The sequence below is a fragment of the Gossypium raimondii genome, chromosome 5, assembly GCF_025698545.1.
Source record: "Gossypium raimondii isolate GPD5lz chromosome 5, ASM2569854v1, whole genome shotgun sequence".
Classification (NCBI taxonomy): Eukaryota; Viridiplantae; Streptophyta; class Magnoliopsida; order Malvales; family Malvaceae; genus Gossypium; species Gossypium raimondii.
Window position 1 is genome coordinate 15,480,951 of NC_068569.1, and position 27,971 is coordinate 15,508,921.

Sequence of the window (27,971 nt, forward strand, 5' to 3'; positions counted from 1 at the left end):
GCTGAAATTTTGAAATTTATGGTAGAAAATTAAAGGTTATTAATAGATAAACAACTCTTGTAAATAAAATTTTCATGAACTTGTGATTTAGGGACTAAATTGAAAAATGTAAAATTCATGAAAATTTTTTATTTTTTGAAATACATGGACTGTTATTGTTATATGAAAAATTTGGCTAGACTTGGAATAAGGATTAAATTGCATGAATTTCATTTTCCGAGCCTAGGGACGAAATTAGAATTAATCAAAAGTATAGAGGTAAAATGGTACTTTTGCCTAAGATGTAAATTGGATTGAATTGAATATGAAATGTGTTAAATTGATGTTAAATTCATTTATATAGATCCGGAAAGATCAAATAAGGAGTTAGATCGAGGAAAAGAAAAAGTGTCGAATTAGTAGAAAATCATATACAAGCAAGTGACGAGGTAAGTTCGTGTAACTAAATTATGTATATTAATATGTTTGAACTGAATGTTGTATATGTGAACTGTATAAATGTCTTGTGTATGAAATTGATCACATGTTCAATAATGTCCGATAAGTAATAAGTCTCGTTTGAATAAGTGAAATTCGATGGATACAGGATTTCTTGTATTAGTTGTGGTCCTGCATATGTTGTGGACACACCATAGCTCGAAAGAGCATCCTATTATAAGTCCTCTCAAGCTTTTCGTTATATGGTTTCTGCGAGCATCCTGATCAGTATTGATCCTGCATGTGTTGCGGACATACCGCAGCTCTTTGTAAGTGTTCTATTATATGATCGGTGTGGATCCTGCATATATTGAGGACATACCGCAGCTCTTTATGAGCGTCCCGATATATGACTCTTAATGAGCTTCCTGATATGGCTTGCTTGAACTTCTTGATATATGGCTATCCGGAGCTTCCTGATAATAGCTCTTCGGAGTTACCTGTTAAGCTCACATGAGCTTTCTATTTCAAACTCTTGTGAGTTTCCTGTTATAGCCCAGATAAGCTTCATGTTGCATGGCTCACATGAGCTTCCCGTGATATGGCTCGGGAAAGTGCTTCCTAATTATGTACTCTAATGAGTATCCCTGAATATGAATTGATGGATTACAGTTTTGTACACTTTAAGTGTACTACATGTGTGTCCATCGATATTTGAAATAAATTCAACGGAAAAGTTCCGACATGGGCCAAACTGAACTTGAGATGATTTGTTATGAAAATGTACATGTTGTATGGAAATATGATAAGAAAAGTATATGAATATAAAAGTTATTATATGATGAGCTCATTCATGTTTCTTGACAATTTTGTGAATTACAATGACTAACATGTTTGATGAAGTTGGTTGTTTAGGCTATTAACCAAATTTCTTGGATGCATTTTGTATGTTTACTTTAATGGAAATAAATGGTAAGTTAAATTTCTAGTTATACGAACTTACTAACCATTAAATGCTTACTTTGTTTTATTTTCTCTGTTTTATAGTACTCGAAAGCTCGTGAATGTTGGAATTTGGTCGGAGACACATCACATTATCCCTCGGACTTCTCGGTATATAAAACAAGCTAACTTTTGGTATAATGACATGTATAAACTAAGCTAGGCATAATGATGAAATATTTTGGTTGTAACTAGCCATTGGAATGGTTAGTGTAAGGCATATTTTGATGTAATTATATAAAGCCTTATCAAGTTTGATGTGTGATAAAATGGTGAGATGATGGGAAGTATACAAACCTATTGATAAATGGTTTTGAATTATATCATAATTGATAAAGTATGCTTATAAGCATAAATGTGTTATTGGTAAGTTTAAACACTTGCACATATGAGATAATATGTCATGCATAAAACTTGGTATTGGCATTGGTTTGAGGGTTATGAATTGGCTTGTGAATGTGTTTGGATGATGTTGTAGGTGAAAGGCAAATTGAGTGAGAAAATTGGCCTGAAAATGACCTATTTTTCGTCCACAAGGGCAGAGACACGGCCTAGCACATGGGCGTGTGGCTGGCCATGCGACCCAAGTCAGAGAGTTACACGGGTATGGACACGGGCTTGGACACGGCCGTGTGCCTCACTTCAAATGCCCACACGGCTTGGGACATGGGCGTGTCACTCACACGGCTTGACCACACGGGCATGTGTCCCTTGCACCTAAGAAAAATTTTGAAATTTCGTGAAAAATTCTCTAAGTTCCCGATCTAGTCCCGACTTGTTTCTAATGCATAAATTGGGTCTTGAGGGCCAATATAAGGGACATTATGATTGAGTAGGTTAGATTTCAGATATAAATAGTAAATGATACGATTTAATTATATTTGATGTGTAAACTCCGGTAATGCTCCGTAACCCCGTTCCGGCGAAGAATATGGGTTAGGGGTGTTACACCCACCAACACTTATGCTATAAATGGGTGTTACACATGTGTCTTCAATTCATCAATTCCATTAATAACTAAAATTTTAAAACTTTTATGAGTAGATTAATTGAACCATAATAAATTTGATTAATTCTAAGAACTTACGTAGATTTTATCACACTCATATGTAAATCAAAATCAATATTAAAATTATATTTATAAAAAAATTATTTAGCAATTGAATCATAGTTATACTAAAATATTTTTTAGTTATTTTATTTAAATATTTCATATAAAATAGTATCGAGTTGAGTATAATGATAAGATACATTGTACTCTTAAAAAATATTTGAACCTTATTAAGAAGGACAACTACGCATCCTTAACATAAACCATAAATTTTGGCTTTAATAGAGACATTAAAGAACTATTGGATATCAAATTAATGCATATCAAAAGTCTAAAACAAATTGAAAAACCCATAAAAATTAGGTTAACCAAAATAATATTTAAAAATCAAATTTCTATTAATTCAAATATATCATTTAATTTCGTTAATCCAACCAAAACTTTCCTATGATCTTTTTCTTAATTGAAGATTTTTATATAATTAATCGACGGAATTAAATTTCAATGGATTAAATATCCCCCATCATCACATTGCTTTGCTTTTCTCATATACTCAAAACAGTGATGGATATTTTCAAAAAAAATGGGCTGAAGAGAGTTCAGTTAGGTTGGGCTAGAATTCAGCTCACTAAGTCCAAACAAAACATATCTAAAAATCGAGGCCGTTAACGAACCGCGATAAACCACATAATAAAATGAAAATATTTTTAAATCCGGAGTAACACTTTCGAGAGAAGAAGTTACTGAAATTCCAGCACTAGGATTTTATGATGAGCTTATGTTTTTGTTCTCTGATTTCTCCTTGTCCTTCACCTTTAATTTACGACTCCAATTTTCCATGGAATTTGAATCTTAACCGCTCCGTTAGCCCTCTCACTTTTTCTACTCACGGCAACGATAGGAGTTTCGTTGCCAGGGTTGCTCAACGAGGATACGAAGTAGGTAATATTTCACTGCAGAGCCCGACTATCGAGGCAGAGGAAGAAAATGAAGTGGTTGATGAACTCGTTAATGGATCCGTCGTCGCTGAATCGGTGGAAGAGGATACACCGAGATCGGTAAGAGTTAGAAAGAAGAGAGATGACGGTGATGGTAGTGATGATGAAAGCTTTGAGGATAGATTCAAGCTACGAAATGGGAGGGAGGTAAAATTTTTTTTTATTTCATCAGTTCAAATTTTGGGGAAATTTTTGGAATTAGCTACTAAGCAATTTTAAAATTTTTTTGAAGGTTTTTGAAGAAAAAGCTTATTTAGTGGGCGTAGAGCGAAAAGGCGAGACGTCGGATTCTTTTGCCATCGAGGAGTCGCTGAAGGAGCTGGCTCAGCTGGCCGACACCGCTGGGCTTATGGTGGTTGGTTCAACTTATCAAAAGTACGATTTTTATCTATTAAATCGAATTGCATTTTCATATTATAAGCTGAAATTGTCTGACTATTTTTTGGCCTTGAAGGTTAGCTTCTCCCAACCCGAGGACATATATAGGATCAGGAAAGGTCGCAGAAATTAAGAGCGCAATTCGTGCTTTTGAGGTTGAGACTGTAATATTTGATGATGAGCTCTCACCGGGGTAAGGTTTGTAATATTTTTCTTAGTTTCAACTTTTATATAAGAATCTAGCTTGGAGTGTTTTCGATGGGGAAAGTGTAATTTGTGATGTCAATTGTTTTTACCTTATGAAATTGAAATGCAACCTTCATTATTTAACACTGCATCTCATCTGGCTCTATAATTAAATTTCAGGCAATTGCGGAATTTGGAGAAGGCATTCGGTGGGGATGTTAGAGTTTGTGATCGGACTGCTCTAATCCTGGATATCTTCAATCAGCGAGCTGCAACGCATGAAGCAGCTTTACAGGCAAGTTTAAGATTGTTTGTTTAATAAAAGCACTCCTTGGTAAAACCTTTATGTACTGAAGATAATCAAAAGAAGAATAATTTATACATTTGTTACTCAAGCTATGGGGCCTTTCTAGGTTGCATTGGCTCAAATGGAATACCAATTGCCACGTCTTACTAAAATGTGGACTCACCTTGAGCGTCAAGCTGGAGGCAAGGTGAAGGGTATGGGTGAGAAACAAATTGAAGTGGACAAACGTATCTTACGTACTCAAGTGAGCAACAATTTCTGTTTCCCAATATTTTATAGATAGATATATGCTGCTATAGGAACTCAAAACTTGTACATAGAATAGGATTTATGGCTATTGGGGCCTCCATGACCTAACTTATGTCTTTTGCTAGATTGGAGTTCTTAAAAAAGAGCTTGAATCTGTCAGAAAACATCGAAAGCAATATAGAAACCGCCGGTTTTCTGTTCCCGTTCCTGTAGTATCTTTGGTAAGCACTTAACCTGTTTTTTTAAAAAATAATACAAGGACAGTTTTATTGTGTTGCTTTTATGTCTCCGACATATAATACATTTGAAAGCATTATAGGTTGGGTACACAAATGCTGGCAAGAGTACACTTTTAAATCAATTGACTGGAGCTAATGTTCTTTCAGAGGACCGACTGTTTGCTACCCTTGATCCAACAACAAGAAGGGTTCAGGTCAGTCATAAGTTTGGAAACCTATTGTTACACCTTGCTTTCAAGCAAAAATCTGTTCTTTATGCAATTGAGTAGTCAGAGAAGATATAAATTAAAACAAAGTTGTCCAGCTGTAGCTATAAGTTTTTTCTATCTAGAAACATATCATTTCTATGTTGTGCTATTCTAATCACTTCTGTTCACTATGAGTGCATTTTGATTCTCAAATCTAGCGGCTTCTAGCTACTTCATTTTGCTAGAAAAGAATTAAGAATTGAAGAAGTTATATAGCATGATTTAGATCTATGAATGTTGGTTTTATAAACTTGTACAGATACTGTCTTCGTGAACAAAAGTTGCTTATTGTTATCTGGTGTTGAAAAGAGTTTTTACTGCTTTATCTATGATCTGTGCCGGTAACAAGGGATACTTGTTTCTGTTTTGTACTTTCCAGATGAAAAATGGAAGTGAATTTCTTCTTACTGATACTGTTGGTTTCATCCAAAAGTTGCCAACAACCCTGGTAATGCTTCTCACTGTTTGATGTTTATGTTAGGAGGGGCTCCTTCATATTATGTGTCAAAGAGGGTGCCTTCTGATTTTGAAATACTTCATGCGCAATTAGTTAAATTGAAAGATGTTTCTATTGAATCTTAATACCTAATTAGTTCAAAGAGGGTGCCCAAATAATCATGTCAGCTCCACCTAATGGTTGCTTCATGTAGGTTGCTGCATTCAGAGCTACATTAGAGGAGATATCTGAGTCTTCTCTTTTAGTGCATGTGGTGGACATCAGGTATAATGCTTTCTACTATTTTTAGTTTTTCTCCCTCTTCTCAAAATTTCAACTAGGTTTCCTGTCAATTTCAGCCATCCCCTAGCAGAGCAGCAGATAGATGCTGTGGAAAAAGTTCTAGCAGAACTAGATGTGTCAGAAATTCCAAAATTAATGGTCTGGAACAAGGTAATGGAGATATTCTCTATCTCTAAGATACTAAGAATTGAAACATGCATAATGAACAATTTGACCCTTTTCCTTACAGCTTATTGTACTTGTGATTTTTATAACTTTATATATGCTCAATACATCTGCATGAAACCTTGCGTTTTTTTGTTGCTTAATTGCACATGGTGCCTGCAGTCTATCTTACCTCAGCATGCTTATACCATTTGCTTTTGCATAGATTTATTCTTCCTTTCTAATCTAATTTTTTTAGAATTTATAATCTACTTTTACAGGCCGATTTTGCTTTTAGACACACACTAAAGTATTCATAGTGATTATAACATGTGTTAAAGTATTCTGTATCCTGGTTTATGAACCATGCATCAGAAAGGGATTAAATTGCTTATGTTACACAGTCTTGTATTCCTAATTGTCATAGGAGTGGAGCTTATCTGTAATGTTGGTGATATATATATGCATGTATGTATCATATTCTGTGCATTTTCCCAAAGTTCTGTTATTGCAACATGAAATGGACTATTTATGGCAGGTCGATAAAGTTACTGATCCAGAAAAGATCAAGTTAGAAGCAGAGAGAAGGGAAGATATTGTTTGTATATCTGCTTTGACTGGTGAGGGCTTGCTGGAATTCTGCACTGCTGTGCAGGAAAAACTAAAGGTATTTAATTGATGTTCAGATTTCGGTATCTTTAAAACATGAAAGTGGTTCATTCAGTGAAATTCTGGATCTGGACTGTGTTTTACTAGTGAGTAATGTTCTTTTTTAATAGGATTCCATGGTTCCGGTGGAAGCTTTTGTCCCATTTGACAAAGGGGAACTTCTGAGTACCATACATCAGGTTGGAATGGTGGAGAAAACTGTAAGTATTAGCTAAATATTGAACTAATCTATTTTCCACTCATTATAAAGAGAGTTAATATCGCTGCTGTTTTCTTATATGTCTTTTCCCTTCTACAGGAATATACCGAAAACGGGACATTTGTCAAGGCATTTGTCCCTCTTCGTTTTGCTAGGCTGCTTACCCCAATGAGGCAACTGTGTAAATCATAACTTTCAACTCTCTTGAATGTAACCTTTCAATAGTTTGTATTAAATTCGATGAGTTCTCAAGAGCAAGAGGGTGATTTGGGAGGACAGCAGCAGCACATTTTTCAGTACAGCATTGCCCCAATACCAGTGTATATAGAATACCCAGCTCCGTTGTCATTAAATATGTAATAGACGTTGAACTTGACAACAATGAATGTCGGTTTTCTGTGTAAATTTGATGTGCTAGATTATAAGACCCCAAGGCACTAGCATGACTAAATCGTCAGATATTGAATAAAACAGGGGTTCATACTTCATACTGACATCGTACTTTGTTTTGCAATGAGACGTGAAACTGCTAGTCGAAGGAAAAGCCGACATCTAACTTTGATTTGCTACCATGAAGTAGATGAATCTGAAAGCTAAAGTAGCTCGGTAGCAGGTTAACCACTCGAATTTGTGAAGGGTCAACCCTGTCGTCATCTTTCCTCTTTGAAATTCCTTGTTCCTTTTATGTAATTACTAATGTCTTTCAACCACTTTTGCAGATAACGCGGAAAGAAATAATTAGTATTGGGGTAAATTACACTAAAGGTTTTTAAATTATTAATAAGTTTATATTTTGGTCATTCAATTTTAAAAAGTTTTATTCAATATTCAGAAGTTTTCATTTAAGTTACTGGGCTATTAAAATCGATCTTGTATGATCTTTGTTGTTCGTATTGTTTGCATTAATTGAAAGCTTTTTTTCTCTTTCTTTTTCTCTTTTTTTTCAGTTTAGTTTTTCTTAATGAAATAGTTAGATCAACTTGGATCTAAGGTATGCTTTTGTACTTGTTGATGAATACTGATCCACTATAACGATTGTCAAATTGTCGCTTGGACGAATTTAAAAAAAAATTGTTAATAGTCTAGTAACTTAAATGAAAAACTTTTGAATAGTTTAGTGACTTAAATGAAAACTTCCGAATAACTCAATGTCTATTTTGTAATCTTTTGAAGTTGAGTGACCAAAATGTAAACTTACTAATAGTTTAGTGATATTGATTGTAATTTACTCTTAGCATTAATATACTAATGTTTATTTTGTTACTTGAGGTTTTTTTCTTTTCAATTTGGCATGAGTTTGACTTTAATATTCAATTTAATATCTAGAATAAATGACGTCATATGATCTAATGAATACTTACATGTACAGAAGTTAAAGATGATGCCAAGGGGTTGGCAAGGGCCTAGGGCCTCCAAAATGGAAAATTTTTTTCTTTAGTCTCTTTAGAAATAATTAAAGTAAGTTAACCCATAGTGAAATTACACTCCCCAAAATAAAACAAAATAAAAATTTATTTTGTCTTTCAAAAATGATGAAAATATAAATTAACACGTAATAAAATTACACATTGATCCCTCAAAAATTTATTATTCAATCTAATATCCCTTAAAAATTCTAACTTTATCCTAAACATGTGTGCTTTAATAAAAAATATAGATAATTAAAAAATCTCAAAACCTAAAATAATAATCTCAACATAACAGGCATATTCAAATGCATTAAAATTTATACAATACATCAATCACATCGCTGATTTAATGACAAACTTACAAAAATTTAAAGTTAATTGAGATTGGATTACTTTGTTAGTAAACCCCTTACCTATGGTGACGTAATTATTTGCTCTTATATATAAAAGAAATTTATACGATACAAAGTCAAAACCAACATGTAAATTATCCATCTTTGGGTTGTTTCTTTCTAGGCTAATGCTAAATGTAGCGTTCAATTTTCATTTACATTGAGATGAGATTTGGGTTTTGGGAAGGAGTGACTAAATTAATCCTTACTATAATAAGCTATGAAGTGTAAGGAGCAGGTAAACCAGAAGCACCGCACGAAAATAAGCGTGGAGACAAGTTGACGCAGTCTTGGCTATCAGTATTAGATGCTTTTTCCGGGAAGATTTGCCGAGTGGAGCAGTTGATTTAATCGTTACAACCATTATAAATTCCATTGCCAACCAATGACCGTTTATCGCTAACACTTATTTCAAATCATCAATGGCGTATTTTAAAGTAGCTTTTGGCTTCCTAGTAACAGCTTTCCTGTCAGCCGCAGTTTCTCTGGCTCACCCTGGTTTGGGTTTTGGCTGGGGAGGTGTTGGTGTGCCAGGTGGTCAATCTGGTGCACCTTCATATGGCCTTTTCCCACAGTTCCATCAGTTTTCATGCCCTCAAGCTGAGGACATCGTCATGTCAGTTCTAGAGAAGGCCATAGCAAAAGAGCCTAGGATGGCTGCCTCTTTGCTAAGGCTTCATTTCCACGATTGTTTCGTGCAGGTTACTTGCTTCTTCCACTTTTTTATTTAATGCAGACGCAAACAATTGCTTAAATAACTTGGTTCGATTTTGTTACTGTAACTCGTAAAATTATATAAAGTTTCCACCCTCTTTTTCGTCTGATAGGGCTGTGATGCATCCATATTGTTGGACAACAGTGCGACCATCGTTAGTGAAAAGAATTCACTACCAAACAAGAACTCCGTTAGAGGCTTTGAAGTGATTGATGAGATCAAAGCTAGACTAGAAGAAGCATGTCCCCAAACTGTTTCTTGTGCTGACATACTCGCAATGGCTGCTCGTGGTTCCACTGTCTTGGTAAGCATAAAGCATGCAAAAAAAGCTCCACGGTACTCGTAAGGCCAATTCAGCATTACATTTTTTTTTCTAACCACAATTAATGCCATAACAGAGCGGCGGACCATCTTGGGAGCTTCCACTTGGAAGAAGGGATTCAAAGACAGCGAGCCTCAGCACTTCAAACAACAACATCCCACCACCAAACTCCACTCTTCAGAACCTGATAACACTTTTCCAACGTCAAGGCCTTGATGAAGTAGACCTCGTTGCTCTCTCAGGTCAACCCATTGTCCCACGTTTTCAGTCAGACCATAACATAATTAAAAACCGTCTTTGACCTTATAATGGCTTACTCATTTTGAACATGTACTAATGTTTCAGGAGGACATACCATTGGTGTAGCCAGGTGTGCGACCTTCAAGCAGAGACTCTACAACCAAAACGGAAACAACCTGCCAGACCAAACACTAGAAAGAACCTACTACTATGGCTTGAAATCTGTGTGTCCCAAATCTGGCGGTGACAACAACATTTCACCTTTGGATTTCGGGTCCCCTGTAAAATTCGACAACCTTTACTTCAAGCTTATTTTGTGGGGAAAAGGACTGCTCAATTCGGATGAAGTGCTTTTGACAGGGAATGTTGGAAATACAATGGAGTTGGTTAAAGCTTACGCAAAGGATGAGAATCTCTTCTTTAAACAATTTGCCAAGTCCATGATTAAGATGGGCAACATTAGTCCTCTAACTGGTTTTAATGGGGAAGTAAGGAAGAATTGTCGCTTAGTTAACTAGGATATGAATTATGGTATCTGGTGAGTCATGTCTGACAGCAAATTGTGTTGTTTTGCAATGGTAAGCGTTGTTGAGTAACATCCCTTAATTTCATTTAGAAACAAGGGGGGAAAATGTTGTTGAGGATGTAAGGTTTTTAATGTTTAATGAATGAATCAAAGTTTATTATTATCATAAACTAAGTAGAGTTATATTCACCGAGTCTTAATACGATGTCATTGTTATCAATACTGGAAGACGTAAATTTAAACATGTTGAAGTATTTTTTTTTCTTATTTAGGAATTTTAACAAGTGCTCATTCATACATTGAGTTAATATACATTTTAGGGTCTGATCTCATATGGGGTTAGAATTTTCTGATCCAATCAAAATTTGATAATTATTTTCACATTAGGACTTGAAGTAAGCAATTGTTCTTACATTGGACCTTAAATTTTTTTCAAGTTAACTCCTAAACTTAGTAATTGTTTCTTAACCATGACTGAACTTTTTATCTTTCTTTTGAAAAAAATTAAAATTTAATTTGACAAAGAAAAACTCAAGTCTCAATATGAAAATAATTAGGGACTGATTTAAATAAAAAAAATTTAAACCTAATATAAGAATAATTGTCTAGGTTTAGGCCTCAAAATTGCATTAGGGTTAAGAGGTGTTAGTTTATTATATGGATCAAGATTTGGGTTGAAAGCATCCAGCACGCTAGTAGTCGGATAGTGATCTAATAGCCCAATAAAGCTGGATATTACAAAGGGTAAAATCCCAAATGAAAGCCCGCAAAATTTCACGTCCAGCGACAAGGAGACTGAGCTGGGCTCTTGCTTTTGGTCGAATTGCTTCTTCAACCAGTAAAGCAAACAAGCAAATCGTTGATCGTCGAATCGAAACGTGAATTCTCAAATAGTTCGGGTAATTCACTGCTGATATTCATTTATAGATCGAAAGCAAAGCAGTAGTAAATTAGCGAAGCTAAGCAATATTTGAAAGAATGGGTAAGCAACCGAGCGCATGGATTACAACCCAGCAGAAAAAGAGATGGCCACTTATGATTCTATTACTCCTTTCTCTATCAACACTCATGGCCTTCCTCATCAGATCCACCTTCGATTCTTGCAGTAACGGTTCTATTAACAATGTCGGCAATTTCATCCGAGAAGGACAAGAAGAAGAAAAAGGGGGTACCCACCATGAAGTTAACCACAATGATGAAGCGCCGACTCCAAATCCTCTCGATTTCATGAAGTCAAAACTCGTTCTCTTAGTCTCTCACGAACTCTCCCTTTCCGGTGGGCCTTTATTGTTAATGGAACTGGCATTTCTGCTAAGAGAAGTTGGCGCCGACGTTGTCTGGGTAACTAACCAGAAACAAACCGAATCTGATGACATCATTTACAGTTTAGAACATAAGATGTTGAATCGAGGGGTTCAGGTAATTATTAATTTCTTGGTTTCTTTGTTTTCTTCTGTCTTCAATGCAAATGTTGTTTCTAAATTTTAACACATTGGGTTTTTTCCAACTTTTATCAAGGTTTTCTCTGCCAAAGGTCAAGAAGCTATAGATACTGCTCTAAAGGCTGATTTGGTAGTTTTGAACACTGCGGTTGCTGGAAAGTGGCTGGATGCTGTTCTTAAAGAACATGTTGCTGATGTTCTTCCAAAGGTTCTCTGGTGGATTCATGAAATGCGAGGACATTACTTCAAGCTAGAATATGTTAAGCACCTCCCTTTAGTTGGAGGTGCCATGATTGATTCACACACTACAGCAAATTACTGGAAAAACCGGACTCGGGAACGATTAGGGTAATGGTTTTTGTACCATCTGCTATAAGTTTTAGGATTTTATTGTCTGCTAATGCTAATATATATGAAGATTTAAGAGGCTTTGGAGTACGGTTACAATGCTGGTGGATGTTATTGTCATATGTGGATTATAGGATTCAGATACACGTATTGACTCTATGATTTAAATATATGTTTCACCCCCTTTCTTTTTTTTTTGCTGTTTTTGGTTGTTTGTCTTAATTTTACAGTTTATTTTACAGGATCAAAATGCCTGAAACATACGTTGTGCACTTAGGAAACAGCAAGGAGCTAATGGAAGTGGCTGAAAATAGAGTTGCCAAAAGGGTTCTCTGTGAGCATGTTCGTGAATCTCTTGGCGTGAAAAATGAAGATCTAGTCTTTGCTCTTATAAATAGTATGTATGCTTTGGATGTATTATAAATAAAACACATGCTTACAGTGGATCCTTAGTGGTTGAAATCCTAGTTTGATTTTGTGGTTCATAGTTATTGTTGCCTTTCTGAGAATTGATTGCATGGATGATTTTAGTATCCTATACTCCTGCTAGCAGCTTTGGTTCCTTGAGTCAACAGCCTCTTAATTATTCCATGATTCAGTTTGCATTGTAGGCCTGGGAAATTTTTTATTCTCAATGAGGTTCCCCACAGGCATTGTTGCATGAATAAAATTATTCTTGATCGGATTATGGTTATATTTTAGAGCTTTGATCAATTGCCAATTTCTTCCTCCATTTTCCTTGGTAGCATATCTCCTTTTGTTTTTTTGTTTGTGTTCTTGCAAACACCTTGTGTTCTTTCACAACTCTGAACGACTAAATTATTGCAGAATGTTGAAATATGTTATATGATTCGAGCCTACTGTACTGATTTATCATCTTTTGAGCACCAATCCCTGTACTGTTTCAGGTGTTTCCCGAGGGAAGGGTCAGGACCTATTTCTCCGTTCATTTCATGAAAGTTTGAAGTTGATCCAGGAGAGAAAACTAAAGGTGCCACCAATTCATGCGGTGATAGTGGGAAGTGACATGAATGCTCAGACAAAGTTTGAAACAGAGCTGCGTAACTTTGTATCACAGAATAATATGCAGGGTCGAGTTCACTTTGTTAATAAAACCCTAACTGTAGCTCCCTATCTGGCTTCTATCGATGTTCTTGTTCAAAATTCTCAGGTATTCTCTGAATAACTATGTTGTTTATTTGTGTTGTAAGCAGTACTAATTGCAGCACCATAAACTCATAGTATATACTATAGCTTCATTCGTGTTCCATTTCATGACATATCTATCAAGTATGATTTGCTTTTGCTTTCCTGGCAAAGCTTACAAGTTGTTGTCACATTTAGGCCCGGGGAGAGTGTTTCGGAAGGATAACAATAGAAGCTATGGCCTTTCAGCTTCCTGTCCTGGTATGCCCTGTAATATCTAATAGAAATTCTTCTTCGCAATCTACCAATTCTCTCTCTTTTCATTTTAACAAAGCAATGTAACCACTTTTTTCTTTTTTGGGTGCTATTGTTGATTACATTTATTATTCAGGGCACAGCTGCCGGTGGCACCATGGAGATAGTGGTAAACGGGACAACAGGCTTGTTGCATCCTGCTGGCAAAGAAGGCGTGATGCCCCTCTCAAATAACATCGTGAAACTAGCTACAAATGTAGAGAAGAGGCTGACGATGGGGAAGAGAGGATATGAAAGGGTGAAAGAGAGATTTTTAGAGCATCACATGTCCGAAAGAATTGCCAAGGTTCTGAAGGAAATACTGCTGCACAAGGCAAAGCGCCACTCTGAGTCTTGAAAACTTTGCTGCACTGTTCAGTGCCTTCATCATCCGGTACCAAAGTTGCTCTCTGCTGTTTTTGTCAGGCATCTGATGAATAATAAACTTGAGGGTAAAATCTATTTGTATATTATGTAGCAAGTGGGGGGAAAACTGTAGATAATCATGTTATGATACCCATTTTTCATTCTTTTTTACGTTTAAATTTATTCTTTTATACGTAAATCTAGAGACAGAAAAATTGTGATTCTTAAATTGGTTGGATTCAAGATTCCCAATGTAATGGTTGATATCTTTCCCCTTGAAATGGTTTAATTGAGGATTTAAGTTAGATTGGAGATTTTTAGATTTTGTTTAAATGCATCATCCCTTGTCGCCTAAGCCTTTTCTCTACTTATGAATAAAATGAATTAAGTGTAGTTTCCTCTTCTTTTTTGCAACAAGTTTTCTCTTTTACTTTTTGTATAACTTTGTTTTAACAAATAGCAAATAGCAAATAGGTCAAATCTATTTACTATAAATTCAATTTAAAATTATAAAATATTGTCGCCCAACAGAAATAAATTTAAATGTACTTATTTTTAATACGCTGAATTATACCATATGTCCTTGTATTCTTTGTAAATTTGGGATTTAGTCTCTTTATTCTTTTTGAGAATTTAATCTTTCTCTACTTTTCAAAATTTAAAGTTTAGGTCAAATTATTGAAACTATTAAAATTATTTTGTTAAATTCAAGTTTATTGCAACATCATTTTTTAGTTACATTGCTATCAAGTAAGAATTTTTATTTATTTCAAAATGTCATACCAATCAATTTAATAAAAAAACATTCTTAATAATTGGATTTAAATTGTAAAATTTAAAAAGTAGATGGACTAAATCCTGAAAATAAAAGTATAGGAACTAAATTCTAAATTTGTAAAGAGTTCAGGGACCTAGGGCATATTTTAACCTTATAAAATCTAAAAGGGAAATTTTAGCCCAGGCCGCTTTAGAATGCATGTATATATATACATACCTGGCAGAGTTTACAAAATACAAATAGCCCCAATCTCGCGCAACCTCTTACCCAAGGAACCTTGGGAAAGCCCAGACACCAAGCTTTCTTCAAAGTCAGACCATTTCGATCATAGATTGTGACAATGAGCGACGGAGAAGACGCTGTACGACGCCATAATGCTATTGCGGAGTACCGGAAGAAACTCCTTCAACACAAAGAGTATGAATCAAGAATTCGAGCAGGTATTCCCCACCTCTTCCCATAATCCTCACCCTCTTACCCCTAATTGGGGTCACTTTTCTCTTTTCCTCGTTTTGCATTTAAATTATTGTTTTTTTTTGCGGTTTGCCCATTTACGATTTAGGAATTAGGGTTTTGCTTCCGCTCTCGGTCATATCAGCTGCTTCGTTGTTTTGCAAATGTTGCTGCTTTGGAAGTTAGATCCTTTTTTCCTGTTAATTGTAGAGGCAGCTTGGGTAGGTAAAATTTGGCGAGAAAGTCTTAAGCCTTGGTTGCTGCGATAGATAACTGCTTTGTTTTCAACTGAAATTATGTTTTTCAATGTCTTCGACTTGGGTTGATGATTGGATCTTGTTTATGTTGTTGATGAAGTTGAAATTTTGGCTTTCTGGTAAAATAAAGTAGTTAAGAAGAAACAAAAGAAAAGGATGTTTGTAGCTTTGGCTACAGCTTGTTGTATTAGTTGTTTGAAGACCAAATCTTTATCTTTCTTCTTAATATAGTGCATACCTAACATAGTTTTTGACTTGCTATTTCACTCTTGAATGTTAAGGTAGGGAGAATTTGAGAGCTGCTAAGAAGGACTTTAACAAAACAGAAGATGATTTAAAGTCTCTTCAGAGTGTTGGACAGATCATTGGAGAAGTTCTCAGGCCTCTTGATAATGAACGCTGTAACTACTATCTATCCCCTCCCTCCTTTTAATATAAAGTTCGTTTTGGTGTTCTTATTTTAAAATTGCTTAGTCTGACATCTGCGTAGTTGCATTTGAAGTTTTGGCTTCTTGTTGGTTCATTTTGTTTTAGAATATATTGTAACTATAAATTTGGATGTCTATATGACATTTCAGTGATTGTTAAAGCAAGCAGTGGCCCTCGCTATGTGGTTGGATGCCGCAGCAAAGTTGATAAGGAGAAGCTAACTTCAGGAACTAGAGTAGTTCTTGACATGACAACACTGACAATAATGCGGGCTCTTCCACGTGAGGTATTACCATCCTAACTAGTTCAGCTTTATTTATGATATAAAAGCAAGTTTTCTCTGCAGATATTTCAAATCCCAGTACATCTTTTGATGACAGGTTGATCCAGTTGTTTACAACATGCTGCATGAAGATCCTGGTAATGTTAGCTACTCAGCTGTCGGTGGTTTATCTGATCAAATTCGAGAGCTAAGGGAATCTATCGAGCTCCCTCTCATGAATCCTGAGCTTTTCCTTAGAGTTGGGATCAAACCTCCCAAGGTGATTATTACTTCCAGTCTTCCTCTCTCTGTCAATTCTGAATTTCAATGGGTGTGCTTTTGTATATGTTGATGGGTGAAGCATGCTACAGTGGAGTGATGTATGGTTGACAATCCTGAAATTCCTTGTCTTCCTTGCAGGGTGTGCTCCTCTATGGACCTCCTGGTACAGGCAAGACATTGCTAGCTAGAGCAATAGCAAGTAATATTGATGCTAACTTCTTAAAGGTCAGTATTTTTGAATCTATGTCTTACCTTTGTGGTTTTCTCATCCTGACCTTGAATGAATGCATCTAACTTTTTCTCATCTGAAACCAGGTCGTTTCAAGTGCAATAATTGACAAATACATTGGAGAAAGTGCAAGATTGATACGAGAAATGTTTGGATATGCAAGGGATCACCAAGTGAGAACCTGGAGTTATGAATGTTTGCTTTTGTGCTTCTTTGTATCCATTAATGCCATTCATATATTTGCTTCTTTGTGTTCAGCCTTGCATCATCTTTATGGATGAGATTGATGCCATTGGTGGACGCCGTTTCAGTGAGGGAACGAGTGCTGATCGTGAAATACAGAGAACGTTGATGGAGTTACTTAATCAGCTTGACGGATTTGATCAGCTTGGGAAGGTACATAATTTGGTCATGAGCATGGTACAAGTTGTGATTTGAACAGATATTCTATATGTCATAGTTTGTAATCTTATATTTTGTATGCTTTCCTCACAAAGTGGCTAAAGAGGGGGGGGGGGTGTTCTGGTATCTTGTCTCTGTAAACTTCCAAGTGCCTTTAATCACTGTTTTATCTAGTAGGGTGCATATTCCACTCTAGTACTGCAGGATCATAACTTCTCCTTTATGGTCCTTGAAAAACAGGTCTACTCATTAACATCTTCAAGTGCATGCCTGGTGGATTTAATTATATATATTTTTATTTTATTGCATTTATTGTTTGGAGCTGAAATTTCTCTCAATGCACCCCTAATTGCTGCCCAGTACATTGGTTTGTTTTTATGTTCCCAAAATCATTATTGAACTTAAATTGTTTCGTGTAGGTTAAAATGATCATGGCCACAAACAGACCTGATGTTTTAGATCCTGCACTTCTTCGTCCTGGGCGGCTAGACCGAAAGATAGAGATTCCATTGCCAAATGAGCAATCCAGAATGGAGATCCTCAAGATTCATGCTGCTGGCATTGCCAAGCATGGTGAAATCGATTATGAGGCTGTTGTTAAACTTGCTGAGGTTAGTCAAAGGTGTGGCTTGTTTCTGTTTCATGGCGGTAATACTCATCGCTAAGATTGTTTTTTGTCCTTATTACTTTAGGGCTTTAATGGTGCTGATCTACGAAATGTTTGCACGGAGGCTGGAATGTCAGCAATCCGTGCAGAGCGTGATTATGTCATCCATGAAGATTTCATGAAGGTATATATAACCATGAAACTTGAAAGAATGCGTTACGAAAAATTGGTGGCTTAGGTGCACTAGTCTAGAACTCTGTGGAATGGAGAATTTTCCAATTCCCGGTATACTAATGATGGGCTTTCTTCTATTTGGTTAAATTGCAGGCAGTAAGAAAATTGAACGAAGCTAAGAAACTGGAATCAAGTGCACATTACAGTGCTGATTTTGGGAAAGACTAGAAGTTTTCTGTTGGACAGTGCATTATAATGTTGCCATAATTACAGCCCTCTAGTCATACTTGTATCATGGACCCCTTCTGCATGTTTCAGGAAATTGACTTATTTTCATTCTGGAGTGATTTAGTTTGGGCTCTTAAATGAATTTATATTTCAATCTCAAAATTTTCAACCACCACCACCAGTCTCTTTATTATTGACAGTTGCGGGTTTCAGCCTGAAATGTTGGGTTCTTTTCGTACATAAAGTTAGGTCGTTGCATTGATTATTCTATGATTATGCTATCCACCACCAACTTATGGTGCATGTAGTTTTTTTTAACTTCAATCCGCATTTATGTAGTTTTTCCTTATCTGGTACTTTCCTTGATGGTAGAGATTGATGAATGAATCAAATAAAATGTGCATATTGTTCACAAGTAAAAACAGCCCCATCAAAAATACGAGTACAACCGTATAATTCTTATGATTTGATTCTTTTTTTTTAAAAGTCGTACATAGAATCCTGCATGTTTACGCAGTATATTTCAATTTTCAACCCTTAGTAAACTATCAGCTGTGTGGATACTTGAAGTGAATTAAGATACTGAATATTTTATGCATCCTTAGTAAACTATCAGCTGTGTGGATACTTGGAAGTGAATTCAGATACTGAATATTTTATGCATCCTAGTTCACTAGTATGTAACACAGCCTCAGTCCAATTTTCCAGGCATGCCCACCTGCTTCCTTCTTTTAGTAAGCTTGTACTTCACCATCTTTACAATCTTGTAGAACCAGAAAGCACTCACTAACTGAAGTCCTACAGCCATTGCCTAAGTAACAACACGGATACGATATTAATTTATCTATTTATATAATAGAGTTAGGAAGAAGAGGGATAGTCGCAAGTAAAACCTTGATAAGTAGTGGGTTATTAGCTGTCAGAGTAACGAAAGTGAGATAAGGTCCACCCACCATCCTTGCAACTGAGAATATTACAGCAAATAGGACCTGTTCAAGTAAACAATAACGTACATGACTACACAAATATATTTTAATACAATTTGAAAACCTCACAGAACATAATTACATGATAGCTGCAGGCATCACGTTAGATGCAAATGCTGATCTAAAGCAAAAGAAAAAGAAATTGGAAACTAACATCAGCTGCTAAATTGAGATCGGTGTCCCTGTAACCGAATTCTTTAAGCAGTTCCCTGGCGTGGAGGAAAGGACTTGAGATCTCCGTTATGAATAAGGCAGCAACTTGTTCTGATCCACACTGCATCATAACTAAATCTAATCACGTAAAAAGGATGCATGGACTCACACAGATTAGTCCTGTAAAACCATGCCCAAAGAAAATCCGCACAAGGGGGAAAAAACAAACATAAAGGTGAATACCAATTGAAAGGCAAGGCCAGCTGCAAGACCAACGATGCTGACCAAGTGATGAACTGTGTTGTCAAGAGTGAATTTGACGTCAAAGAGGCAGCATATGAGGTCATATATAAGATAAGCTACGGTAACAGCCAAAACTTGCCTCTGTCAGCCATTCACAATATTAATTCCTTCCACCATTATGTTTAAGCTCTGCTATAAATAAACAAAAGGAAAAGACATGAAGAAGTTGCTTTTGCTTGGTACATACCTGCTTAGGCGTAGAAGCCGAAGCCAAAGGACAAACAGGGCAGCTCCAATCTTCAACAGAGAGCGAGGCTAAAATCACAGCCAAAATCCCATGGATTGTAGAAACAATGCGGTTGCAAAGTTCAAAGGAGCGGTCGGAGAAGATTTTTCGGACAAGTAGAAAAACTGTCGTCCATGAGATCACACCCAACGCAATCAAATTCACAATATCGTATTCCTCCCCCATGTTCAAATCTCAAAGCTAATAACCCAACAAAGCTGAATAATGAAGCCAAAGAAAGCTTTTTGAAAACCCGAGTCAATAAAGAACCCAACCCTCAAGGAGAGATGCAAAACGAATTGGACCAATCTCTGATCTGTTCTAATTTATATTGAAAGAGGAAGGGAAGTTAACAATCACCAACCGTTTCTCTCCATTTAAATGCCATAAATGATACCAGCACTTTCCGAGTGAACATTGACTAGCTCATGGCATCTTCTGGGTTTTAGTTGGCGACAGAACTTCCCAAACTCTACTTGATTTATAGCTTAATAATTTATATATATGGTTCAAGGTGAACATCATTTGGAAATTTAACAAGGTCCGAATATTCCGATTTTTATTTTTATTTTAGGGGATAATCGTTTAATATCTTTTGACTTATAAAAAGGAAAAAAGGAAACTTAAGAAACAGTTTTCATAAGACCGTATAAGTCATCATCAAAACAACATTAATGATCAACCAAGCGGTGGTTGAATGGCAGTAATTTGTGTAGGATTAAGTGTATGATTCATTTCTTCTCTCTTCCTAATAACGTTATCAGCAGAGAAGAACTAAACACCTTTATTTTTCGGAATTAAAGTCAAACTTATTAAATCAACAACATCTCTCTCTAGTGAAACTTTTTTGGAAGAAGATAGACGATGCAATGCGTTCTTAGACAGGGCAGAGGTTAATGAATTCGAGATTTGAATTTTAGATTTTATGATTATATTGATTTTAAATTTTAAATTATTCGACACATATAATATGGTAATTAAGAAGAGTGAGAAATTTGGGTCAATTTTCTAAAGCTAAATTAAAGGGGTTTTTGTATAATCTTAACCGGCATTCCATGCCATTTTCATGAATTGTAACCCCAACTGTATTCGCTATTCCCTACGTTCACCAAACAAAAGTTTAAATTACAAATTAGTCTCAAAAACAAAACAAAAAGTCTAGTTTAGGCTTCGCGAGAAGATAATCGAAAAGATAAAAATTTTAAGAAGTAGAGAAATAATAAATAATTCTTTGCGTTGTGTACTTCATTAAAAAAAATTTAAATAAATATTCATTCATTGCTTAGTATAATTAAAAATTGAAAATGTTAACTTATATTTCTCTTTTAACCTTTTTTCCTTTCTGCAAAATCTTCTTCTCACTTTGTATTTAGTGAATCAGTCTTTACTTGATTATAATGCCGTAGAAAGCCTTCAATTTAATCTAAACTAGACCCTGGCTAAGAAATTCAAAGCTATACACTCTACTTTGAATCCAAGTCTAAGAATTTTTGCAACTTGGTATCCATAAATATAAGCTTTGGAATTTACTCTCTTTTTTTCTATCATTTTGAAACATGAGCTATCCCAAGTTTTCTATGTACATTTCCGTGGTCACAGTGCGAGATTTTCCAAGGATGAAACCAGTGAAACTTCATTGTTCATGGAAACTTGTTGAGGTTAATTGCTTTCACTGTCGAGTAAGAAGATTAATTCTTTTCTTCAATATCATGAATCCGAGGATGCTTTCTGTCATGCCTGAAACAAAATTAAGAAATTAGATTAACATATAAGCAAATGAAAGTATAATACTGAAATCTGTAAGGGTTGAAGAAGTTGGTTTCTTACTGTGCAGTAACATTGTGTAATAGTTTCTTCTAGTCTCCCAGGCGACCGAGTGCTCCATGAACAATGAGCGCTTGCTGCTCCGCCCGCAGCGCTTGCTGCCTCTCCTCCAAACCCTCTATGCGCTCTCTGGTAGCGCGAATGCGCGCTTCTTTCCTTGCAGGATCCATTGTTCTAACACTTCTCAAAAGGAAGTTTAGCACTCTACGGTGCTCTTGAATTTCATTTGCGGTTGAGCAATTGCAAAAATATGTCAGTTAGATGGTGTATAATAAAAAAGAATAATATTTGAAAGAGGAGGTTTAAAAGAAAGTAATTACAAGAAGGGATATAGACAGATTGTTTAGAGGCGATTAATGCTATTCAAGATGACTATCTGAGGTATCAAATTCAGTATTGATTCGACAAATTAAGCAAATATTACCGAATAAGGAACATTGCATAATTAAGCATGTCCTTGGGAGAGAAATCAAGTTGTTGTTTAGCTAAAATATTTTTTTGTTGAGATTGATGGTACGTAGAGAGTTGATTAGCTTTCTTGAGTAAGACAAAGTTGGTGCTTTTTTAATTCATTTAATTTGATCTTGTTATCTCATTTTTTTATTTAACAAAAAAATTAAATATTACTTAACAGGCAATTATGTTAGTTATAGGGTTTGAAGATTACGGATGGTAAATAATTTATTTGCGAGATATAAAGTGAATTAAGTAAAGAAAAATCGAATTGATTGAGTATTAGTTTGACTGGCATAGGCATTATTGTCAATACAGAAAAATGTGGGTTCAAATACGCTGAAGCGTATTACCCTCCAAGAGGAAGTTTGGGTAGTTTTAGGTATTTTATAACGGGTGAGAAACACGGCTTATATTGTTCCTATTTATAGAGCTAGGCATCAACTTTATAACAGCTAAAATATTAAGCCTTTTAATTATTTTAAATAAGTTTTTATTTCAAACAAAACATTACTAGCTTTAGATGCTAATAAAAATTAAAGCTCAAACAAAAGATTACTAGCTTTAGATTCTAATAAAATTAAAGCTTTATCTAATCAATTTGAGGAATTTTTAAATTATTTTAACGTTTAGAATTTGATAATTCCACACATAATTTGCTTTGTTCCTAACTTCTAACCGCTTCTCTTGGTATGACATATATCACAGTAAACTCGTTTTTAACCTTATTCTTTTTATAATCTGCCACTCAATTATGAATAAAATTTTATTTTGATAATCATGGAAAATTAAATTTATCTATTCATAAAGTTTTCATCAATCATCCTTTAAATGCCATTAACCACTTGACTGGAGATATGACATATTTTATATATGGTTAATACTTAATTTTGCTCCTAAATTATAGCTAAAATGTTAATTTGATTCTTTTATATTTATATAAAAATTTAAAAATCATTTTTTTATAAAAATCTGAAAATTAAAATTTTAGAATTATAAAAGGACCAAATATTATATTTTATAACTTTTGGATTCCTTGTAAAAGAATATAAAAACATCATATTGATATTTTAGGTATAGTTTAGGGTCAAATTAAATGTTAACCTGTATATAACATATTACATCATCATTTTGCTAATGGATTAACAACAGTTAATAGACGAGTGAGAAAAATGTTATAAATCAATGAATTTAGAGATTATTTTTAACTTTTTATAGTTTAGTGACCAAAACGAAAACTTACAAACAGTTAAATGACCCTTAATGTAACCTACCCTTCCTTTTTCTATAAAAGGGAGAAAATTTGAGTTGTCCAATTGAAACTCTAGACTTAATTAAAGTGTAATCTCGAGTCCAAAATCAAGTAATAAAAATCTAACATTTGAGGGAAGCTCAATTGGGTTTGGTTACTAAATTAAAAAAAGAATCAATTCCTATAATTTCATACTCAATTATTTGTACTTGAGCTTAAACATTTGTTCAATACTAATTAAAATAATTATAATAAGAACACTTCATCAAGTTTGTAACAAACCGAGCAAAGGATTATGATAGCCGAATCTCAAAAGCTAAAACTCATCTCAACAACAACGATTTATGTTGAATTCTAGCATTTCGATTTGCAAGAAGAATAATTTATGGGCAAAAATGTGCTGTTTGCACCTTATTGTAACCATTTATCCCAGTATGCTGCCACAAATAACTTCGTTTTGTTCTCAACTCTTTAACCATTCATCTTGTTTAAGAACGTAAAAATAAAATCGATTAAATTGTTAATTCTGAGAAACGAGTTTCTAATGCAGAGAACTAGTAATGCAGCTTCTTTATCCTAGTTATAAATACAAATTACAGAGCATAATTGACCAAATGCTGAATGCAGCAATGCGAACCTTAGGTTCTGAAAATCGAGAAACTAACAGTGCTCTTTTGAAGACATTAAGGTCCCGCACCCTCCATAAACTCCACCCGACAGACACAACACGCGGCATGAGCACAATTTACTGTGTCATAAATTACAGCAAAGAAGAGTTAAAAAGGTAAAATACAGTGAAGTTCTTAGTAAGTCACTTTTCCTAATCAATTCAATGCTTCATTGAGGACAGATGCCTGAAGGTCTCAGTTCCTCAGTATCAGTCATTCGTAATGGGATGTAAAACCTACAAAGAACAACCATACTTGCCATCCGGAAATCAAGAAAAATAACTTTCATTTCTTGAGAAATATGAACTCCCAAAACCCCACCATCGGATATCTTGGTTCCTACTGAATTCCAAAACTAAGCGTTTAAATTTGATCCAATTCAAAGTTCATCACACTCATGCCCTACCCTCCCCAAAGCAAATGGGCAAACAGAAGTAAAAGGGCTAGAGTTATAAGGTGGGTCGTTATCGGAAATTTTCTGCCTATCCTGTTGATGGTATTAGCTTGAAAAGGGAAAACCTCTGACTTAATAAGCTGAGACTAGGTTGCATTAAAACTTGGAAGCCTGACTCGTACAAACCCTTTGAAGTAAGGGGAACAAACACATATTTACTGACAGTAATGAACTTTCATGATGAAACAGACAGGCTCCTCACCTGATGCCAGTAGAAGAGGGAATTCAATCTTTTCGATATCTTACCCAAAACCCCTTCTTCCTAGCAGAGTCGTTCTCTGATAGCAATCTACCCCACCTAGACCCAATTGAGAAGTGGCGTTTCAAGAAAGGCTTTGCCAAGGAGCTTCTCCGGCTTGAACTGGGTTCCAGCTTTGGAGTTTTTCCTTCTCGTTTGGTGTTTTCTAGGTGTTCAATATCACTACAACCACCATCAACAGAATTATCTATAACTCTATTCTTTAACAACTTAAGATGTTTTGCTTTCAACTCTGCTTCAGCTTTTAAAGCTTTTCTGCACATCTTTGAGACCTGCTTTTCTCCAACCATACAAATTGGGCAGGCTGGGTCAAATCTGTCAGCCTCCGGTGTCATCAACTCCAAGCATTCAGCATGATAAACATGTCCACAGACAAGCACAGAAACCACTGAAATCTCATTGCTACTCCATGAGGATCTCTCAGCTAAAAGCTTCGAGCAAGCACCACAAGTTCGTGCATCTATGGAAGGAGAGTATGAGAATCTGCTGCTACATCCACTTATCTTGCCATAACCAGAACCTAAGTGTTCGCTGTCAAAAGACCACCTTTCTCTTTGAGAAGAGGCCACAAGCTCTGAAAATGTGCGCATGGACCAACCATCAGAAGAACCACCATGAGATCCAGCTGTTAAGTCATTGCTACATCGGGAAAGGACAAAAGAGGACCTTGCTTCAGACATTGAATAATTATTTGGCGACTTCAATCCTAGGATTCGACTATCAGAAACCTGCCTCAATAGCTGTTGCCCAGGTGAACGGTGAGCCCGTCGTAATGAGGTTGAGTTTGGAGGAAGCAAATGAGCATGGCTAGAGAACGTGTCTGTTACTGGTGGTGAGAAAGATGCAGGTATACAAAATGAAAGCTTTGGTGTAGATGAATCAATGATATCCGGCAATTCTACCAAATTCTTTATCTGAAATAAAATCAGAAAGGTATATTAAACATCAGTAGAAGAGGCTAGTGTATTACCCAAAGACACAGAAAATACACAAGCATAGAAAGCTATTCAACTAAAGTCAATATCAACTAAATCAAACTTACATCAACCGAATAATTGCTTCCTCTTGATATGTCTGCACCAACAACATAAAACAATGTCAAACACAACACAAACAAATTACAAAATAGAGGGAACAGACTAGTAGCTATATTACTCAAAACAGTATTGGGAAAAAAAGGATAGAAGTAGACAATAGCGTAATGCCTGCAACTTGAATATATAAAAACATGCTGTTTTATTTAGATTCTAACATGCTACTCTGCACGTTAAAGGTTAGGCATTATCAGTCGCCTAGTTGTTAGCAGTAAATGGGATAAGAAGACCACTAGAGCCTTTTGCATTTCCAGACTAGTAGCTATATTAATAACATAGAACAGAATTCTAGAAAAAATTTCCTAAACCCCCCATGTATAGTCAAGATAGTGATACTAAAAGCTATCCTTTTAGGCTCTTTCAATTAACATGTGATTTACCTGAAGGAGGGGTCATCATATTCCCACCCATTTCTTCATGGACTGGTGATTTTTGTGAAGTGGGTGTTCCATAGGTCTCAATCTCAAGAGGACTTCCTTGATCAGAAAAATTACCTCTATCAGAGCCTAATGTCCCTTTTATCTCCATGCTAACATTTCGGCTAGCTCCATTAGATACCTGATAAGAAGGCTCATCAATTTCACCAGCTACACGCCTTCGATTATCTCGGCAGAAGCTCCATGATGGTGAACACCTCAAATTTCTATGAGAAGTCTCACGTCCTGTTCTGTTTGCAATGGTTCTGTCCCTTGCAGCAACACAACAAGCGGACCCCATGGTCACACAAATACCCAAGAGTGAATTTATTACGAATTTGCAACACCGATTCAAGCTACGAACTCAAGGCAAATACCGCATAGATGATAAAAGAGGATATTTCCTGTTAAAAAAAAAAGCGCAAAGTTTGAACTTCACAATTAAAAATTGCAAAGATCGATTCAACAGACAGCTTAAACTAACTTAACAAACTTAAAAGATGCTAAATTTCGTTTTCTAAGAGCATTTTTTTCTGTTTTATTTCATTTCTCTCTAAATTCCAAGATCAAAACCTAGGATAAAAATTATTTAATAAAAGGAATCCCATGAACATCAGTTTTAAGAAAAATAAATAAGCAGTTTATAAGAGTACATTACTTGGGAGTAATATACAGGTTAATGTATATTCTCAGTTTGAAGTGATTTTGGAGATCAAGAACAAAAATAAATAAAATTATTTTTTAAAAATAATTATTAATAGCAGATAGCAGAGTTGAGTAAAGTAAAACAGTAGCGAAAAATTCCAGACAGTGGAAAGCATCTTACTCAATTAATTAAGCACTACCCGGCTTTCCCCGAAACAAGAATAAGAATAATGTAAACTAAAACATTTAAGTAACGAATATTTGCAGAATTAAATTCTCAAAGTTCACAACTCGAAAGCATAGTTTTATTTTATTTTTTTCACAAAGAAAAAGGCACAAACTCAAAACAGTAAAAATAAAGAATCATTGGTTCGGAACATTTACTGTCGTACTAAAGAAAAATCGCTCACAAGTTATCGAAAATCCAGGGAAAAAAAATAAAAGAAGCTCAAACAAGGGCGCGAAAACGATATCCTTTTCTACTCCATTCTCAGAACTGATTTCAAGCTTTCAACGTCCCAACAATATCATCCACACAAACAAAAATAATAACATTAATTTTCTTTTTTTTTGTGAAAAAAAGGGAAGAAAACTCACGAATTGAATAATTAGAGAAGCATGGAGCTGAAGAAAAAAGAGAAATAAGAGATTCGAACGGAGTCGAATATTTCAAAACGGCGGTTGGTGAGGAAGACGACGGTCGCGACGGGAACGAGGGAAAAGAAATTGATGCGTGAAAAAAAGAGTGAGAGAGTCAAGGGGTGAACGTATGGGGAATTGTGTCTCGTCTGAATGTAGTGCTGCTACTTTTTCCGCTCCCTCTCTCCTTTTTTTAGTTTACTTTTCCTTTTTGTTTTCCTTTTCTTAATTAATTCTCCTTAAATTTTATTTCCACTATAAAACGACAAAAAAGAATTAATATAAAGATGCTGCAGCATTTTTTTATTTTTACGGTTACTTTTCTTTTTTGTATAATTATATTTCCATTATATTTTATATTTTAAGGTTTTTATATCTGGATTTTCTTATTCTTTAATAGTCAGTTAATTTTAAAAAAAAATACCTTTTAGCTAGAATTATAGTCACATCTTTTTCTTGTATCAAATTATAT

The 27,971-nt window shown here is 35.2% G+C and overlaps 6 protein-coding genes across 6 annotated transcripts; 4 read left to right on the top strand and 2 right to left on the bottom strand.

Annotated features, from left to right (window-relative positions):
• Positions 1-3,167: 3,167 nt before the first annotated feature.
• On the top strand, positions 3,168-7,314 carry LOC105770164 (uncharacterized). The gene is made up of 13 exons (XM_012591242.2): positions 3,168-3,615; positions 3,701-3,843; positions 3,923-4,039; positions 4,213-4,327; positions 4,446-4,583; positions 4,714-4,809; positions 4,908-5,021; positions 5,455-5,523; positions 5,726-5,796; positions 5,871-5,964; positions 6,497-6,625; positions 6,738-6,827; positions 6,926-7,314. Exons 1-13 carry the CDS (start codon positions 3,238-3,240, stop codon positions 7,016-7,018), a joined length of 1,647 nt encoding a protein of 548 aa, XP_012446696.1. The 5' UTR covers positions 3,168-3,237; the 3' UTR covers positions 7,019-7,314.
• Positions 7,315-8,998: 1,684 nt separating this feature from the next.
• Positions 8,999-10,600, top strand: LOC105765770 (peroxidase 9). The gene is made up of 4 exons (XM_012585024.2): positions 8,999-9,328; positions 9,455-9,646; positions 9,741-9,906; positions 10,010-10,600. The coding sequence occupies exons 1-4, from the start codon at positions 9,050-9,052 to the stop codon at positions 10,420-10,422; spliced, it is 1,050 nt and encodes a 349-aa protein (XP_012440478.1). The 5' UTR covers positions 8,999-9,049; the 3' UTR covers positions 10,423-10,600.
• A 611-nt stretch (positions 10,601-11,211) lies between these two features.
• Positions 11,212-14,419, top strand: LOC105770396 (uncharacterized). Its single transcript, XM_012591577.2, has 6 exons — positions 11,212-11,849; positions 11,949-12,220; positions 12,463-12,617; positions 13,129-13,391; positions 13,565-13,627; positions 13,758-14,419. Exons 1-6 carry the CDS (start codon positions 11,409-11,411, stop codon positions 14,016-14,018), a joined length of 1,455 nt encoding a protein of 484 aa, XP_012447031.1. The 5' UTR covers positions 11,212-11,408; the 3' UTR covers positions 14,019-14,419.
• Positions 14,420-15,027: 608 nt separating this feature from the next.
• Positions 15,028-18,302, top strand: LOC105769024 (26S proteasome regulatory subunit S10B homolog B). The gene is made up of 10 exons (XM_012589381.2): positions 15,028-15,244; positions 15,796-15,915; positions 16,093-16,229; positions 16,324-16,485; positions 16,626-16,712; positions 16,803-16,889; positions 16,975-17,112; positions 17,538-17,729; positions 17,811-17,909; positions 18,053-18,302. The coding sequence occupies exons 1-10, from the start codon at positions 15,145-15,147 to the stop codon at positions 18,125-18,127; spliced, it is 1,197 nt and encodes a 398-aa protein (XP_012444835.1). The 5' UTR covers positions 15,028-15,144; the 3' UTR covers positions 18,128-18,302.
• A 262-nt stretch (positions 18,303-18,564) lies between these two features.
• LOC105769025 (uncharacterized) lies at positions 18,565-20,299 on the bottom strand. Its single transcript, XM_012589382.2, has 5 exons — positions 19,757-20,299; positions 19,510-19,650; positions 19,268-19,387; positions 19,021-19,116; positions 18,565-18,938 (listed from the first exon to the last, which is right to left on the bottom strand). The coding sequence occupies exons 1-5, from the start codon at positions 19,979-19,981 to the stop codon at positions 18,819-18,821; spliced, it is 702 nt and encodes a 233-aa protein (XP_012444836.1). The 5' UTR covers positions 19,982-20,299; the 3' UTR covers positions 18,565-18,818.
• A 3,563-nt stretch (positions 20,300-23,862) lies between these two features.
• On the bottom strand, positions 23,863-27,710 carry LOC105769023 (uncharacterized). Its single transcript, XM_012589379.2, has 4 exons — positions 27,458-27,710; positions 26,180-26,619; positions 25,748-25,779; positions 23,863-25,619 (listed from the first exon to the last, which is right to left on the bottom strand). Exons 2-4 carry the CDS (start codon positions 26,514-26,516, stop codon positions 24,672-24,674), a joined length of 1,317 nt encoding a protein of 438 aa, XP_012444833.1. The 5' UTR covers positions 26,517-26,619; positions 27,458-27,710; the 3' UTR covers positions 23,863-24,671.
• Positions 27,711-27,971: the final 261 nt, after the last annotated feature.